The sequence below is a fragment of the Astatotilapia calliptera genome, chromosome 6 (assembly GCF_900246225.1).
Source record: "Astatotilapia calliptera chromosome 6, fAstCal1.2, whole genome shotgun sequence".
In the NCBI taxonomy this organism is placed as follows: Eukaryota; Metazoa; Chordata; class Actinopteri; order Cichliformes; family Cichlidae; genus Astatotilapia; species Astatotilapia calliptera.
This window is the reverse complement of record NC_039307.1, coordinates 4621443-4638343: the sequence shown is the minus strand read 5'-3', so window position 1 is coordinate 4638343 and position 16901 is coordinate 4621443. Positions and strand designations below refer to the sequence as shown.

The 16901-nt window shown below is 40.2% G+C and overlaps 1 protein-coding gene across 1 annotated transcript; it reads right to left on the bottom strand.

Annotated features, from left to right (window-relative positions):
• Positions 1–162: 162 nt before the first annotated feature.
• Positions 163–14387, bottom strand: rasal3 (RAS protein activator like 3). Its single transcript, XM_026169812.1, has 19 exons — positions 13462–14387; positions 11258–11400; positions 11081–11159; positions 9705–9769; positions 9513–9598; positions 8872–9001; positions 8684–8782; positions 7927–8601; positions 7659–7803; positions 7430–7574; positions 7105–7341; positions 6708–6909; positions 4790–4881; positions 4600–4716; positions 4208–4373; positions 3166–3297; positions 2886–3076; positions 2129–2213; positions 163–518 (listed from the first exon to the last, which is right to left on the bottom strand). Exons 1-19 carry the CDS (start codon positions 14069–14071, stop codon positions 411–413), a joined length of 3507 nt encoding a protein of 1168 aa, XP_026025597.1. The 5' UTR covers positions 14072–14387; the 3' UTR covers positions 163–410.
• Between the last annotated feature and the right edge of the window lie 2514 nt (positions 14388–16901).

Below are 16901 nucleotides of genomic sequence, written 5' to 3'. Positions count from 1 at the left end.
TTTTATATACAGTCTATGACTACAGGCAAGAAAAACTATAGATTTTGGGGTTACCTGTCCCTGCAAATCCATAATCATAATCAAGTTACAGTGATTATTCTTGATTAAAATAGACACAAAATAGACCACTTACCATGACAAATGCAAAATAGACTCCTTAAATAGAAAAACATTAGGCAGCAGCTTTTTTTATTTAAAAAAAAGGGTTTACAAGCAGAGATACAGTGAAAGAGGAAATGCGAACAAATCCTTCAGCCTTCATATTCACCTTAACTGGAGTTCATTATGGGTATCTTTATAAAATAAACTTATATCTAACCAGGAATTCATGATTGTGGCATCAGGCTGTGTGTGTGTGTGTATGTGTATAAAAACTATGAAGCCCAAAGCGTAACCCTTTTTCTCAGGGTTCAGGTGGTGTTGAGTGGTTTTTCAGGATGCTGTGTGTTGTTTTGGCTGCTCTTGTACGCCTCGCTGAGCTGTTGAAGGTCACTTAGCAGACCTGCAAACTGCTCCTCCTGTGTGAGCACATTAAAAACAGCTGTTAATATGCTGAAATCAACCACTGTCGCTAAACTTTAAATATCCAGTACCTTAAAGGGAACATATTTGGTTAAGAAATACAAATTAGCTTGTTTAAAGGGCATCAAATACACTTAAACCACTCTCAGATCATTTCTTATAAAACTTAATCAGCATAGTTGCATTTAACTGCTTTTTAAATATTCAGTTTTTATGGGTCTACAGCATATGAAACTGTAATCTTTTAGCCTACTGATAACAATAGAGGCAGTGTTTGAAATATGCAGAGGATGTTTATCTATCAGCAGTGATCCGGGCTTTTTCCTGTATAAGGTTTTGGCCTCCCCCTAAAGTAAAGTCACCGGCATTCTGTTAAATATTTTGAGGGTTTAATTTAATCAGGCATAAAATACACTGTTGTTTATGAAACAATCACAAATCTCAGAGAATTCAGTGACTGCTGATGATTAAGGTAATACAGGTAGCTTCTACTATTTGAGGCAGACTGTGTTTGCCTGCATAGTAAACATAACCTGCACCCTCTGTTATTAAATAGCAGATTCCATCACAGTTTTTAAGAGACTAATGAATATATTTCTGCCTTTTAGTTTGCTACGTTTTAATTTAAGGACCCCCTAGGGCTGGACTGAGATGCTCTGAGCCAGTTCTGGCTGTCTTCACTCCTCCACTGAATGGGCTTGCAAAGAGAGGTGACCACCTCTACTGGTAGCATGACTCAAAGTGTCATTTATAAATATCATGCAGTTATATTGCTCATAAATTAAATTAAATTTCATATAGAGCGTAAAAAAGTAGGTATTCCTAGGCTAAATTCCAAAGCCTGCGGTAGCTGCACATGTTAGAATAGTCTAACTAGGTCAGAACAGAACAGAAAATAAAACCATTAAATTTATAATTATATAAAAAAGTACTAAATGTTACTACTTAATAATTTAAGTGAACTGTTTTATGTTAGCGTTCTCTCTATGGACATAAATTCTTTTACCAGAAAGTTTTTGATTTCTGAAAATTTTAAAAATCAGTGGTTTGGTTCTATTTTTCTATCTCAATTTAAAATGCGAAAATCTTTTGCATCCCACTGGACCCTTAAACCTCATCTCTGATCAACTCATTAGGCTAAGAATAAGGACTTCCTTCATGATGACTGACAAAATACCGGATACTCTCTAGATCAGGGGTGTCAAACTCCAGGCCTCGAGGGCCCGTGTCCTGCAGGTTTTAGATCTCACCCAGGGTCAACACACCTGAATCAAATGATTAGTTCATTAACAGGCTTCTGGAGAACTTCAAGACATGTTGAGGAGGTCATTTAGCCATTTAAATCAGCTGTCTTGGATCAAGGACACATCTAAAACCTGCAGGACACCGGCCCTCGAGGCCTGGAGTTCGACACCTGTGCTCTAGATCAAATCAAGGCAGATAAATGAGGAATAACAAATGCAGGTGACCTGCAGTACCATCATAGCCCACCAGGGAGCACCAGCGCACACTGCTCTGTGGGGTTCAGGAGAATAAAATGTGGATCTTGAAGTGAACTATTTACAAGCACTGTTCTTTGACAGTGGACTTTCTTCATCTCACTTACCAGCACATTCACTCTCTCGGCTGCTGCAATGGCAACACTCAGCTTCCTCTCATCTTCCTCCCTTTCCTCTTCAATCACACCCAGCCTGCAAAACACACAGATAAGAAGACATGCTGTTAAGAGAGAAACACTGAGGTTGCAGATTGAACAGGATAAAGCACAAACAAAATGCATGCTTTAAAAACAGAATATATGAGGTGTGATCAAAACATTCTGAGAACTGGTCGATAAAAAACTCAAATCTAAAAACTCTTTCCTGATTTCAATTTGGCTGTTTCTTCTGCGTGTGGTCACCTCAGATCTTGACCTTTCTAGAGACCAAATGTGTGTGCTCGACACTGATCGGTTCATTGTGGGATCAAATTTTAGGTAGCTATAGAATTTAGGTGCAGTACTTTAGGGAAGACAGGATGATGCCTTGGTGCCAGTGCTCTGGAGCAGCTGAAGCGGTGCATGAGCGTGATTTACAAGTGTGCAGCTTTTTGTGTAGTGTGAGAAAGAGGATTCAGAGGTCAGAAGATTTCGACACGTGGAGGGAGATCCCACTGCACGAGTGCAAGCTGATCGAACATGACTGTCACTGAGAGATCTAAAATAGTAGGTGCTCTCAACACTGTCCAGAGATGCACGACCTTCTGGTTTTAAGTATGAGATCCTCCAAATTTAAACTGGATAAAGATTTTTTCAATTTCTTTAGTCACACCTTGTGTTTACTTTCAAATGGAACACACACACACACGTTAATGCACAGACTAACCTGAAGGTGGCGCTGGCAAGCTGCTCCTCACGCATAGCCAGCACATTCCTGAGCTCGTTGACCTCTTCCTGCAGTATTGCATTCTGGTCCTGACTTTGGATGATGAAGTCCTCCAGGCGCTTAGCCATGTCCAGCTCGCGCTCCGTCACCTGCTCTATGCCCAGGCGAAGCTCTGACAGCTCCTGAGCATGCTGTCATTACACGTAGACATCATATAAACTGTAGCATTGAAAGCAAACACTTTACACTGTCACTATAATATGTAGGAGGCTTGCCATACCTTATCCAGTAAGCTGAATTGCTCATTCTCAGTCTTGATCTCGCTCGGTTGCCGGGTGTGGCTGCCTGGTGGGTTGGGGTCCCCGGGTTTAATCCAGGGAACCGGTGCAGGTGCACGCTTGACAGAGACGCTCTGGGAAAACATGAGCAGAAACTCCCTGCGTTATTCCTCTCAGTGAAACTTGAAAAAATATGTGTGCACTTACAGAAGCGTGACTCAGAGGTGCTACTTAAGACCCCTGATCTGTGTTTATGTATGCTGTTGTGATATTCCTAGACATAAAAATGTTTCCTATGATGATTTTTTTTATCCACTACTCATAAAACTTGGACCTGGCCGATAAGTGTGGCAAGTATAAGTGTTTGTCCACTTCCAATCAATGCAATGTACTGCAATAATGTACGGCTCTCAGGAATTCCATTAATCTGAATATTTTGAGTGTTTCTGCATAAAATATTCAAATATTACAAATCTAGAAACAATCTGATCCAGATTTAACTTGAGCAAAAGAAAGGAAGTAACAACAGATAAAAAAAAAAACAGCCTGACTGTGATAACAACCGTACTTTGTTGTTGATTAGAATATTACAGAGTCACAAATTTATCTGTATTTTGCTGTTACACTGATATATGACGTATGCAAACTGTAATATGACTCAGATGTAACTTTATTAATTTTTTTCTACTTTTATTACAATAAAGTAAAGTTTTTTTGCAAGACTTAAGAAGATAAATGTAATTATGTTTTGTAATTTGTGTCTTTAAACATTTAATGTTGTAATTATATTACAACATTTCTTTCACAGACAAAAGATACAGTAGAGATGTGATAAACAAAAACAGATTCATATTATTTCTGTAAAAAATCTAGTCATGCTTGGTCATTAAAAATGGCCAAGGCTGTTTATTGTTTAAAGGCTTTAGAGTATGAACTATAGCCTCCTCTGTGAAAAGCTGAAGTCCTTTTTGCATAAACACGAGAACATGAGCTGCGCAGCTCAGTTGCTATTACAGGCAGTTCACAGTTCCTGTTTATACTCACAGTATTTGGTGGTGAGATAAGTGGTTGGTTGGGCTCCGCCTCCTGTTCCTGGTCAGATGTCGGCAGAGCCTCGGAGCTCGTTTGCCTCTTCATCTCACGTTTTACTTGTGCCGGACGTCTGTGTGGGGCACTCTGAGTTCTGGCGATCGGTTTCCTCCTTTGACTCCTGACATCCACGGTGAATAAACGGATCAGTGTTAATTATTTAAATGCCAATGAACACATTATACAATGTTTAAAATGCACAGACAAAGGATCCTAAATGGAATAAAAAAATCAAATCTATCTGACCCAAACTGAATTTGTAATTGAATAGCTTGAGAGAGTCCTTCCTCCACACTGACATTGGGAGGAGCTGCGTCTGACCTCCACTGTGCCCCTTTGAAACTGACCTGTTGTCACGTGTGCTTTTGGATTCCTGAGGAATATGCTGGAGAGACGACTGGAGAGGGCTGTACTTGCTCAAGTCCTTAGGTGGAATATACGCTGGCTTGATGTGTCCTGTTTGGCTGCAGGAATACCACTGTTTTAGTAACATGCAACAGAACTAATATGATGGACAAATCACACAAATCAACATACCTGTTAATATCTATCCGAGGTGCTTCAGGGCCTAGTGACTCTGTTATTTGGTTCAGAATTGAAGGCAGAGGGTGCAGCTTGTCAACTGTTTGCTGAGGGAGAAACAAGTAGCATGTTAACCTTCACTTATACACAAAGCATGAAATAAGTATATTTATATAGTGAATGGATACATAATTGCTTCTGGTAAACTTGAGAGAAAAACTACATCTATGACCACACAACACAGCGATACACACCACACACACCACATTTTTTCTACAAGGCCTTTTAATCCCTTAACCTACCAGTGTTAGAATTAGGATTCTGTTTACAAATCTTTATATGGGATAAAGGGGTAGCTGTGAATCTCTTAAATCTGTGTAACTAGATAACAAAAATCAAACCCTATCTTTAATCAGAGCTCTGATCACAAGAATAAGATTATTTCCTTCTGTGTCTGTAGTTCACTATCAATAGTTTTACTTAGGTCACCTGACAGATTAAAAAAATGGGGGGGGGGGGGTGTCAGAAAAATAAAAAATTATATCTTCTAATAATATCCAGCTATTTATGTCATTCTTGTGACTTTATCTGCAGTACCCCCATAGTCCACTTGGGGGCCACAGCAAAAGCTTTTTGTCCTGTACAGCCTCCATCTTGTCAACACAATCTTAAAGGGTAGAATTAGTGCGTGAGTACACCATGTATAACTGAAGTGATCTATATGTGGGTATCAGTCAGTCCAGCTTGTACAGAATGCTACAGCTCTCCTTTTGACTCGTGTGAAGAACATATTACTCCGGTGCTTGCTTCCCTTCATTGGCTTCCAGTGCGTTTTAGAATTAAATTCAAAATCTTACTTTTGACTTATAAAGTGCTAAATGGCCAGGCACCGGACTATTTGTCTGACCTTTTGCAGCTTTATACGCCCTCTAGAGCCCTTCGATCAAGTGATCACCTGCTCCTTACCTTACATAAGTCTAGGATGGTTCATAGAGGAGATCAGGCATTTGCGGTTTTGGCACCGAAAATGTGGAATGATCTACCTCTCCACATTAGAAAGGCCCCAACTGTTACTCTTTTTAAATCGCATCTTAAAACATATTTTTTTACTCTGGCTTTCGAAACTGTATGAGAGTTACCAATTCTTTTATCCTAAAAAACTCCTTTGTCCCACACGCCATCAAACTGTTTAACTCCTCTCTGGAGGGGAGAGGGAGGGGAAACAGGAGGACAAAGGAGGGGGGAACAACTAAGCTGTAGTGCCTCTTCACCTCACTGTACAATACCTTGTGCAATACTTTTTGTAAATAGTCAACAGTGCAATAGACTCAATACTTGAAATGTGCAATTCACTTGTATTTTTATTTTTTATTCCTATTTATTCTATTTATCCCCTTTGTATATTTTATTTATATTTGTCTCTGTATTTATATATGTGTGTGTGTGTGTATATATATATATATATATATATATATATATATATATATATATATATATATATATATATATATATATATATAACAATTCTGTAACTGTAACTTCGGTCGTTGCTGTGCTTTTTGGAAGTCGAATTTCCCAGAAGAACCCACCCGAGGGATTAATAAAGTTCTATCTTATCTTATCTTATCTTATCTTATCTTATCTAATTTTCTTTTAATTTTCTTACCTGTTGTTGTTGTTAATGTCATTGTTTAATTGTTATTTTGTACAGCACTTTGGTCAACTCCCTGTTGTTATTAAATGTGCTTTATAAATAAATAAATAAATGAAATGAAATCTTCATATAAACTCTATAATTATAAGTATCCCCCTGATAGCTGCTTATAAATTGTCTTCCACTGTGGTTAAGCTAGCTAGTGGAGCCATGCAATACAAAAGTCACACAATTCCTTTAAAACTAACTACCAAACTGGACTAATGTTTGCCTGCCTACCTGGTCCTTCTGGTAGATGATGTCCACCAGCAGTCCATGGAGCACAGCCAAACGCAGAGGCAAATCCACATAGCCATCAAAGGATGTCATTGCAATCTCAGTGTCTCCACTCGACACCGTTTGTAGGAAGCCTCTCATTCCATCCCAGTGCTGCTCCAGGAATTCATTCATGAAGAGCATGTACTCCTCCTTTTCCCCGAACCTAAGTAAGAACAACAAATTTAATTTACTTTAGGTATTTATTTCAGGCCCTTTATTGTTATTGTACATGTGCAACAAAAAAATATCTTTATCCATATTCCCAGATTATGTCTTTCAGTGTGCCAAAACAAACAAACAAACAAAAGCAAACAATCTGCTCAGGAACAAATGCACAAACGTGACATAAACTACTGACAAGGTGAAGTTGGCCAGATTCTGGATGACTTTGGCTGTCAGCGTAAGGGTACGCAGGGTGTTTGGCTCCGGGTACGGTTGCGTCAGACCAAAAAGGGAAGGACTGAGGATAGCAGGACACAAGAAACGAAGGAAGAGGGAAGCAGAGATGAGCCGATGGCCAATCTCCGGTTTGCCCTGGTCTTCACACACCTCCACCCAGCTGGAGAAGATCCTGTTTAACTCTTCAGGAAAAGGCCTAGTGGAAAGAAGCATGTCAAGTATGAGATCTCTGAATGTGAGAGATGCCCAAATCATTTATTGTATGTTAAGCTGATTTCTCTCACCCATGGAGCTCAATGATCTTCTGCACCACCTCCTCACAGGTTTCCCTCAAGTGCTTCTGGTTGCTTGACAGTTCAGCCGCAGGACATTTACGAGGGTCAACTTCACAGTTCTCGGTCGATGCATATAGACGGTTGATAAATTCTCCTGCATTGAAAAGAAAGCATAGAGTTCAGGAAAACCCAGTACGATTGAATACAAGCAGCCACCTTTACGACTGATCTGCCCTACCTAGTGTGTCGATGAGGTACTTCTGACCAACCAGCTTCATATATTCATCTATAGCTTTAGTGGCCAGTGTGTTCTCTCTGAAGATCATTGCTTCTTTTTCTCCAAGACGCTCCACCTCATCGTTGCCCAAATCAATGAGGAATTCCTAAGGAATAAAAACTTACTTCTGAATATGCTTCTGGTTGTATTTTTGATACATATTGTGAAAAAATAACGTTTGATTCATAAATTGCATTAAAATTTTTTTAAATTTAATCTCATTCTTTACCTTGGCCTTGCCGATGCTCTGGAGTACGTGGACCAGAGCTCCTGCCAGCTCTTCCTTCTCCTTCACATTCAGAAGTGGCTCCAAGTTTCTGCACATTTCTACGTAATCCACAGTCACATACTCGGCAAACTCTTTATATTTCTCCATTGGCAGAACTTGCAAGTTCTGGAAACGGGCCTTTATGCGAAGTGAAGCCTGCGGCCCCAGAGCTTCTTTGTTCCCTGCTGAGCCTGACGCCTTATATGGAGTGATGGGGTACCACTTCTCCTGATAGGTCCTCCCTCGAATGTCAGCTAGAGGTATGGTCACGCTTCCCAGAGGGTGTAGACTGGAGTCGTCTCGGGAATGCCGCTTTTTCTTGGGGTCTTCTTCCCGGAAGAGGTGCAGGCTGATTTGGGAGATACAAGGCAGGTTGTCGAGCTCAAAGAATTCTCCCCAGAACAGTTGGCACCCTCCAGTCGCACCTCCACTGGCCCCCAGGCCTCCCGAAGATCCAGCGGAGCCATCTGCTGCCAGGCTGGAACGGTTTGGGAGCTTGCCAACAGCTCTGCTGGTCGTGCGGGCGAACAAGGTGCCATCCAGGTGTACCTCACAGTAATAACGCTTTTTGGGTGGCAGATCCTTGGCTTCATTAACCCACAGACTCAGCGAGTTCTCTGTGCGCTCGATGTTGTCCTGTGAATATAATGAATGTTATTAGTAGCACAACACAATTTGAATATTGCGTGACCGGTGGGACCGGCGGCTGAAAGCTCACCTTGTTGGGCTGTGCAGCTCGTCTCAGATCTTCAATCCAGCGGTCACGTTCAGCAGCCGAGGAGCAGCCGAAGCAGTGGGTGTTCTCAGAGTTTATCACCTATAGCACATTGAAACTAACAGTTAGTGGTACTGGAATACTTTACGGTACTCGTTAATGAATCTATGGGAGTGCCCTTTAAAGTCTACCTCAAAGCAGTACTTCTCCCCCAGAATGGAGCTGTGGACCGGTCTGATGACGGTGCTGGTGTCTGCACTCAGATCTAGTGTCCCCACTGGACTGACTGGAATTGACACAGACTCTCGGGATTCATAGAGCCTTAAAATTAAACACAGTGGAAGAATTCAGTCAAAAAAACGAGATGGAGATTTGTCAAAGGTACTCACAATGTACACTTTCACTACCTGCAGGTTGTTTTACCATCGACACATTACATTAACACTGTGGTTGTTTTTAAAAAGAACATCTTGCAAAGTTTTATTTGCAACATGTTTGAATTATTCTTTAGTGAGGTTTTATGTGTGTGTAGGTTCTCTCTCAACCAGGTCAACCAGGTCATGCTGAACTCTTAAGTTTCCAAAACTTAAAGACATCCAGTTGCTTTCTTTGCAAGCTTCTTGGACCTTTAGTGAGGTTTACTATGAAACTGATCGGTTAGTTTATTGTTGAAGAAGTGATTAAGAACACGATAGATGAATTATAGGCAGGGTTTTTTGAAGATAAGAGTTTGGCCTTAAATTATGAAAGACAATGAGAGAAGTTACTTTAGACCAAAGGTGGATATGGAGTGCAGTATATCTGCTTTGAGAAACACAGCAGTGCACTTTACCTGCGTCCTTTGTTAAGTCCCTGTTGGTTTAGCTGGGTGTTGCTATTCCTCTTGGCTTTGTTCTCAAGACGTCGCTTGATCAGTCCCTACGGGTGAAGAATGCAAACACAGTGCATTTGGGCAATTATGTGTTGTATCAACAGGAAAAGGAAAACTAGCGCAAAGATTGTCTCTGGCGCATACTGCACTCACCCTCACACCGCCATCTTGAGCCTTTGGTCGAGGACCAAGCTGGCCCCCATGGTCGGGGCTGCATTCTAGGGATTGGGATGAAAATGGAATTCTCTGTCAGTTTTTCATTAGTGTTGGCAGGACAAGTTGGCTTAACTAAATGAAATTATAGGCAGTACTCATTGTTTCCATTTAGAGTTTGTGGTCAGTACTTCTACGTATTTCTTCCTTTTTGTGAGTCAGTTGTTTCCAGGCGTCAAATCAAATGGTTGCCAGGCTAACTTTAGAGCAGATATTGTGTGCTGGTGAAGCAGGAATACCACGAATATTAATACAATTAAAATTGGCTAAGTTCCATTACGGTAAGTGACTTCCAGGTCATATGAGAGCACCTGGGGTTAAATAACCTGTGATTTTTTGCTGATATGAAAACAAAGCAGTAAAATAAGTAGTTATGCACACCATCTTATGACTAATTTTCAAGCAGTTAGATGAGTGTTTTTTCACTCATCTAACACAAATAACTTCTACTGAAGACTCTCAAAAACATCAAGCAAAAAGTTTTAATATTTCCAGATGGGTTCAGATGAGCCATTTCAGGATGTGGTTTAAAGCTGTAATCCGATAGCTAGACCTATCTCAGTAAAGTTAACTAATTGCACATATGTCACTAAATAACACATAGTGTACTGCAGCTTTACATAGAACAAACGTAAATGTTCCCATTTTGATTTTTCCTGTTCTGTGTGAACATTTTAACCTTTTAGTCAGAAAATTGATATCTCTAACTGGAGATCATGATATCCTCTTTTGCTTATTTATACTCAGCGATATTGATGTGTTTAATTACAAGATAACACAGGTGTCCGATTTTCTTTTCGCTGCTTACCCAAATTCCCACCACAAACAATCCAGCGTTTAAATCCTATCATTTAGTCCAGAGGTGTGTGCAAAAGCCCTGTTACTTCAGTCTCTGTGTCTTTATCATTTCCTTTCTGTCGTCTTCAAAAGAGCCGATTGAGTCACTCAGCCAGTCGGTGCAGAATCGAACACCTCCACAGTGCAGCACCTCCACTCTTCTAAGCAAAATATATAAACTGCATGGATGGAAGATACCGACTATATCATCTCGCTCTGTCTTTCTGCGAGTTTTCATTGGACTGCTAAAACCCTGTCTTGATGCTATCTTCCCCAGAGGGAAAAAAAACACAGAGGAAGCGATCTTACAGACATTGCCACGAACAAACATTTAGCTATTTCCTCTGTGTCTTCTGCGGAAATAGTGCAATAGTCATCGCTGATGTCAGTAACAGTTAAGCTGGGGGGTGTTTGATGATTTTTCTTCATTGCATTTTAATCTGCACATCATTTTGTTTGCTTTGCATGTGTATACGGACCTGTGTCAATGTCTACAAGGTTCTGCATGCTGAGGTTGGACAAGCAGCTGCTGACACGGTTTCGAGTCCACATTGTTGGCTAAGACGGACACACAAAAACGGGCATTTTTTACTCTCCGTGGTTATGACAACATGATTTGAAATCAGTGTAAATAACATGCTGTTATCTGTGGGTACCTCTTCCTCTGGGGAAATGAGAATCTGCCCATCTTCCAGGCAACAGTTGCTGATGTCCCATAAGGGGACCTCCTGAGGCGGGACCCATTGCAGTCTTGAGAGTTCGCAGGGTCCGGCTGGTGTCGGCACAACCTCATTCAAACCTGCAATTCAAGTAAACGTTGCACAGACAAACACATTTTGATACTGATCAATCATGTAAGGTCAGTATACACATGTAATCACGTGCTAAATATGTGCTGATTTCTCTCACTTTGAAGAACTGACAGTAAATTGTTTATGATGTACAGATACTGTTTAACTGGAGGCGTATGCTGCCGGGCTGGTTTGTTTTTGATTTTTGGTAATGACACTTATCTCACACAGCGATTGGCCACTCCCATTTGAGGTGTTGCCTTGGCCACTGACGCTATTGGTCTCTCTTTTTTATTACACGCCATGAAGGCCTGCGCACATCCTGTGGGCTGTCGTTAGGTTTTTTGTGTCTTTTTTTTTTTTTTACTCGATGTCAACATTCATTGTGCTTTTATGTCGTCTTAATGCTTACATTATCTTACTATCAAGTATATGCTGTTCTTGAAACGCCAGCAGAACATAAAGATAATATTGCATCACTAAAACATGCATAAAAGCCCAGGAGAGCAGAAGGTGGCAGGAAAGTAATGCTTGTTTTTAAAGCAATTATATTTTCTTCTTGTTCTTTTTAATAATAAAATATGGTATCTTCTTCATGCAGCCATGCCTCATTTGGCTCACACCTGCATGATCTGTCTGTGTGTGTTGCAGATGTTTCTCTCACTTCCTGTCAGCTGAGATGAAAGACGTCTAGAGAACTTCTGTATAGGTACAACTATTTGAATCTGTCCTGAGGTGGATTGAGGTTTCTGATGTCATTAGACAAATGTTCAGACATCATTTGTATTAGCTGTCTGAGGGCACTCCTTTTTAGTTTCTGCACAAGTACAGGAGTGCGTGCAAATCTGACTAGAGTTCATATTTTGTATCTGAACAGCAGGTAGGCTTCTGGTTGGATTTGCCTACCATTTTCATATAAGGGGCACAGAAACGTCTGTGTCACAACAACACATTATGTTGCTGTACATTTTTAGCCATGTACCTCTTAGTATGCATTTGTTTCTCAGCGCTGGGGAAGTTGGTTAGTGAATCTAGTTAAGTGTGGGTGCTGGTTTGCAGTTCTTCAGTTACTTTGAATTTCTGGGTCATTTCTCTGCTGTTTTGGCGGTTTTGGTCTCGCAATGATTCATGTCTGAAATGAGATAATGACGATTGTCTGGGTTCTGCTTTTTAGAAGGAGAGAAATCTGTTACCTACAAGGAGAGAGCCCTTAAACATAGACTTGAAGGGCGCAGGGCTTAGATTTTAAGCTTGTCCAATGACTCCACACTTGCCTCACAGATTTACTACTACTACCACTACTGCTGCTACTACTAATGTTTTAATCTCGGCCTATACTTACTGTTTGTTTAGAAAATATTCCAACAGTTACAGACTTTCCTTTTGTCTTTGTACTGATCATTTTTTACTGTTTATTTGAGGATGTAAATGTTGCATCTACAAATCTTCTAAAAGAGCTTTCTTGAGGTTAGGGGACTTTAAATAGCCATCAATAGACATCAGATTTGTCACATTATCCGAGATCACACTATCGTTTAGCTTACTGGGTAATGGCTCAAATATCTTTACAACATTTTGTTTAAATTGTTTGCTGATGTTTAAGATATTTTTGGAAGTGTCAAAGTCATTCACTGGTGTTTGGCTGTATTTAACTCTTTCATCACTTTCATAACCTGTAACATTTCTGAGATCCACTCTTTTACTTGTGATTTATAAATGATTTATATTTATAATGTATTTTCACATAATGTAAGCCTATTTAAATTCTCAGCTTCTCTCTTTAATTATTTCTACATGTGTTTAATACTGAGCCAGATGCTAAAATAGTCTTAATAGTATCATTGCAGATGAAATTTCCAGATGCACTTTTGACAGAGGTCACCCATACCACTCATACTGCTGAGTGTTATTAAATGGTCCTACCTACTTAACAAGAAATCACAAATCGTGTGATCGCAAATAGGAAATAGGAAACATTTTCTGATATTTCACATAATATTTGGATTGAGTAATGACCTTAATGCGCAGGGCTTTGTGTGTACGCTGTACTTTTGTTGTAGTAGTCTTACCTGCAAGGGATGGCGTGCTGTTGCGGGGCTGTAGCTTTGGCTTCTTGAGCTTCTGGGACACACTCCGAAGATATTTTTTAAAAAGTGCCCCTCCGCCCCCTTTCTGTGAGGGGTCACTGGAGGCAGCCCCCGAGGCTTCTGTGCCAGCAGAAGTGGCTGCAGCAGAGGATGAACCTGCGTGAGCCGAATTGGCAGTAGAGAGGGCTGCAAACAGCGACCCAGGAGGCTCGGACAGAGCCCTCCTGAAGGGGTTCTTTCTTGTTCCTCCGGAGGCTTTTTCAGGCTTGGCTGCATCGCTGCTTTTCCCATTGGATGAATTCTTTTCTCCGGGGTCCTCGCTCAAGGCCTTGCGCCAGTTTTGCATCTTGCTCCACTTGTTGCTAGAGGCCTTCTGAATTTTTTCCATGGTGGATGTGGAGGATGCCGGCGTTCCTTCTCCTTCTTCTTTCTGCTCATTGAGGGTTCCCTTGGAGCCAGTATGCCACTTGTATGTGTTGAGAGGGTCGCTGGTCTCAGATGTTTGTGGAGGCTCATTTTCCTTCTCAGGTGATCCCTGCTCCTTTGATGCTGGCTGAGCTGCAGGCTCTGGATCTTTCTCCTCAGTGCCCATTTCACACTTTTAGGGTGTAACTAAAATTCTCTCTGTTTTTTAAGGTCGCATCAAAAACCTTCACAAGAGAATTCACCTGTCTCCCTCCTAATTTACCGCCGCTTTGGAGATTGCTGCGTGTGCAAAAGGAAGACAGCGTAGTCTGTATCTCCTCTAACTGTCTGTTTCTCATTTCCTGTCTTGCAAAAACGTTGATCAACAACACGCGACTTAGCTGCTCTGCCTGTGGTTGCTGTGCTGCTGCACTACTCCCATCTCTCTGGGCTGTTGGCTTCCTCATGAAATGACACAGAGAAGTTCAGTGTTTTCATTTAATACTTCCTGTCATCCGTTCTTCCTGTTCTGTCAAAAAAAATAAAACAAATCTGCATTCAATTTGTGTGAAACTCAAAGAAATGTCCACAGATGTTATAATAAAATGTGTGTTTTAGGTTGTCCACCTTGACCTCAAAGGAAGCCTACTTGTCAGATTCAGTCTGTCACATTATGAGCAAGGGAAATGTAGTTTTGCATGTTACAAAGTAGTAGAAATCCATCGTGAGACAATATTAGGCAAGATGTGTAATATGAAGATATTTAATGAATCTAATAAATCACCAGTCCCTATACAGTTAATAAGATTCATTTTCTTGGTAACTTGAATGAAATAAACCACCAAGGACAACATCTTTTTTGTCAAATATACGTGAAAAATATTGTATGGAAGACTCTGGACCCAGTCTTACTTTTTTAGTAAGACCACTAAACTGATATCTGTGAGAAATAAACATAAGTATCCATGTGGTATCAGCTACCTGAGAGTTTACAAGCTGTTGACAGTTAAGAGTCAGTTTCCTGTCAAAGCTACAGGAAACTGACTATAAAAACCACTTCCTGCTCTCATGCTGCTCTTTTCTCGTACACACCTGCAGGGTATTTCTGTGTACCAGTGGGGTGAACTGCCAGCAATATAGTCAGATGTTGTCTTTCTAATTGTGGGAAGCAATGGTGGAGTACAGCAGGACCTTTAGATTTTTCATTGGGAACATTCCTCTAGTTCACTTCTCCAGTTCTTTAAGCTATAAAATACCTGGGAAGTGGTTTTATAGGAATCACATTCACACAGTAACATTAATACAGTATCAACATGCTTATATCTGTGTTTCTATAATAATAATAATGGATTGGATTTATATAGCGCTTTTCAAGGCACCCAAAGTGCTTTACAATGCCACTATTCATTCACTCTCGCATTCACACACTGGTGGAGGCAAGCTACGGTTGTAGCCACAGCTGTCCTATAAAGAGCTGAGTGTGTGAAAACACTGAAAGTTACATTTTTGTCTTGTTTCGTCCAGGCCCTCTAGTGGCCGGGGGCATTTGGTATTGAAAATATGCTTTGACTGTATGCGGTTAAATTTGAAACGTAATCAATGAAAACTGACTGCCTCAACATAAAAAAAAATAATTAAAATTAAATGTAAAATTTAAAAGAAAAACTGTAACTGAAGTTTGAGAGTGTTTATAATGTGTGTGCTGTCTTTTAGAACTATAATCAACCTTTAACCTGACACTAGTTTAAAAGTAAAAGGGGTCCATTTAATTTTTAGCCTTTATTTAAAAGGCTATTTACATTATGTGATAAGAGGCAGTAATCTCAGGTTTATCACTGTGCAGTTGCAAGAATACTTTTTTTTATTAACATTTGAACAACAAGGGCACTGATCTGGACTCAGTGACAACAGAGAGTCTCAGTCAAGGTTGCTCTGTATACGTTAACACCGTTCTTGGCCATAAAAACCCTGAAAACCACGAATACTGATCACAACAGGATTTGAAGTTAAACATTAACAGTAAAATTAATCTTTGCTGGTGCTGAAGTATTCTTAAAGCACAACAAAAGAAGTATTTCACAAAGCAGCATGTCTGTACAACTCAAAATGTTGGCAAAAATGATGAGTGCTGCAGGAAGTGCTTGTTCTGTTTACAACTCGAGCCAAAAACAGCTATAACATTTGCAAATAATAAAGATAAACGGGTAAATGTGTAAATACTGTATACTTAAGTATACAATAAGTTATTAATATTTAAGATGAATTTACAGTCACAAAATCAGAAAGTATTTAGATTCATCTGTGGAAGTCACAGTGTTTGTCTTCATCTGGTGGTCGATTGATTTACTGCAGAACAGTTTACCTTTTACCTTAACAAGAAACGTGGTACAGACAGCAGCGGTTTTTGATATGGACATTGGCTGCCTCGTGGTGGGTCGCATCATGGGCATCGGCAAAAAAAAGTTGCTCGCACCCATGCTGCCCGACATCATGCCAGCACATTTTGGGGATTGCATGGGCACCGATCGGAGCGGGGCGGCCGGGGGTTCTCTGGCTGGCTGAACAGGTGTTGTGCCAAAAAGTGATTGTCTGCCAAAAACTGATTTCCGGTATTTGCCAAAAACTGACTGCTTGTATTTAAACTGCTATAAATAACTTGTTGGTCTATAATATGTGAAACATATGTCAAATGTATCCCTCGTGAATGATATCACATCATCTTCAAATCAAATCAATTTATTTATATAGCACTTTTCACAGGATAAAAACCACAAAGTGCTTCACAGTAATATAAAACAGAAATACATAAAATACATTACAATTCAAAGCTTTAAAAGTCAGTACCAAGATTTTAAAATGAATTCTAAAATGTACTGGAAGCCAGTGTAATGAGCGTAACACTGGTGTAATGTGCTCTCTTTTTCATGTCTTAGTTAAAAGCCTTGCAGTAGCATTCTGGACTAACTGGAGACGGTCAAGATTCCTTTTGCTCAAACAAAGAAAAAGACTGTTACAAT

Coding starts and splice junctions, on each gene's coding strand:
- rasal3 (XM_026169812.1), bottom strand. CDS start 14,071: ATGGGCACTGAGGAGAAAGATCCAGAGCCTGCAGCTCAGCCAGCATCA. Junction 4,374..4,599: donor AAAAGCACACGTGACAACAG/GTCAGTTTCAAA, acceptor CGTGGATGTCAG/GAGTCAAAGGAGGAAACCGA. Junction 3,077..3,165: donor AATTCAGCTTACTGGATAAG/GTATGGCAAGCC, acceptor GTGTAATGACAG/CATGCTCAGGAGCTGTCAGA.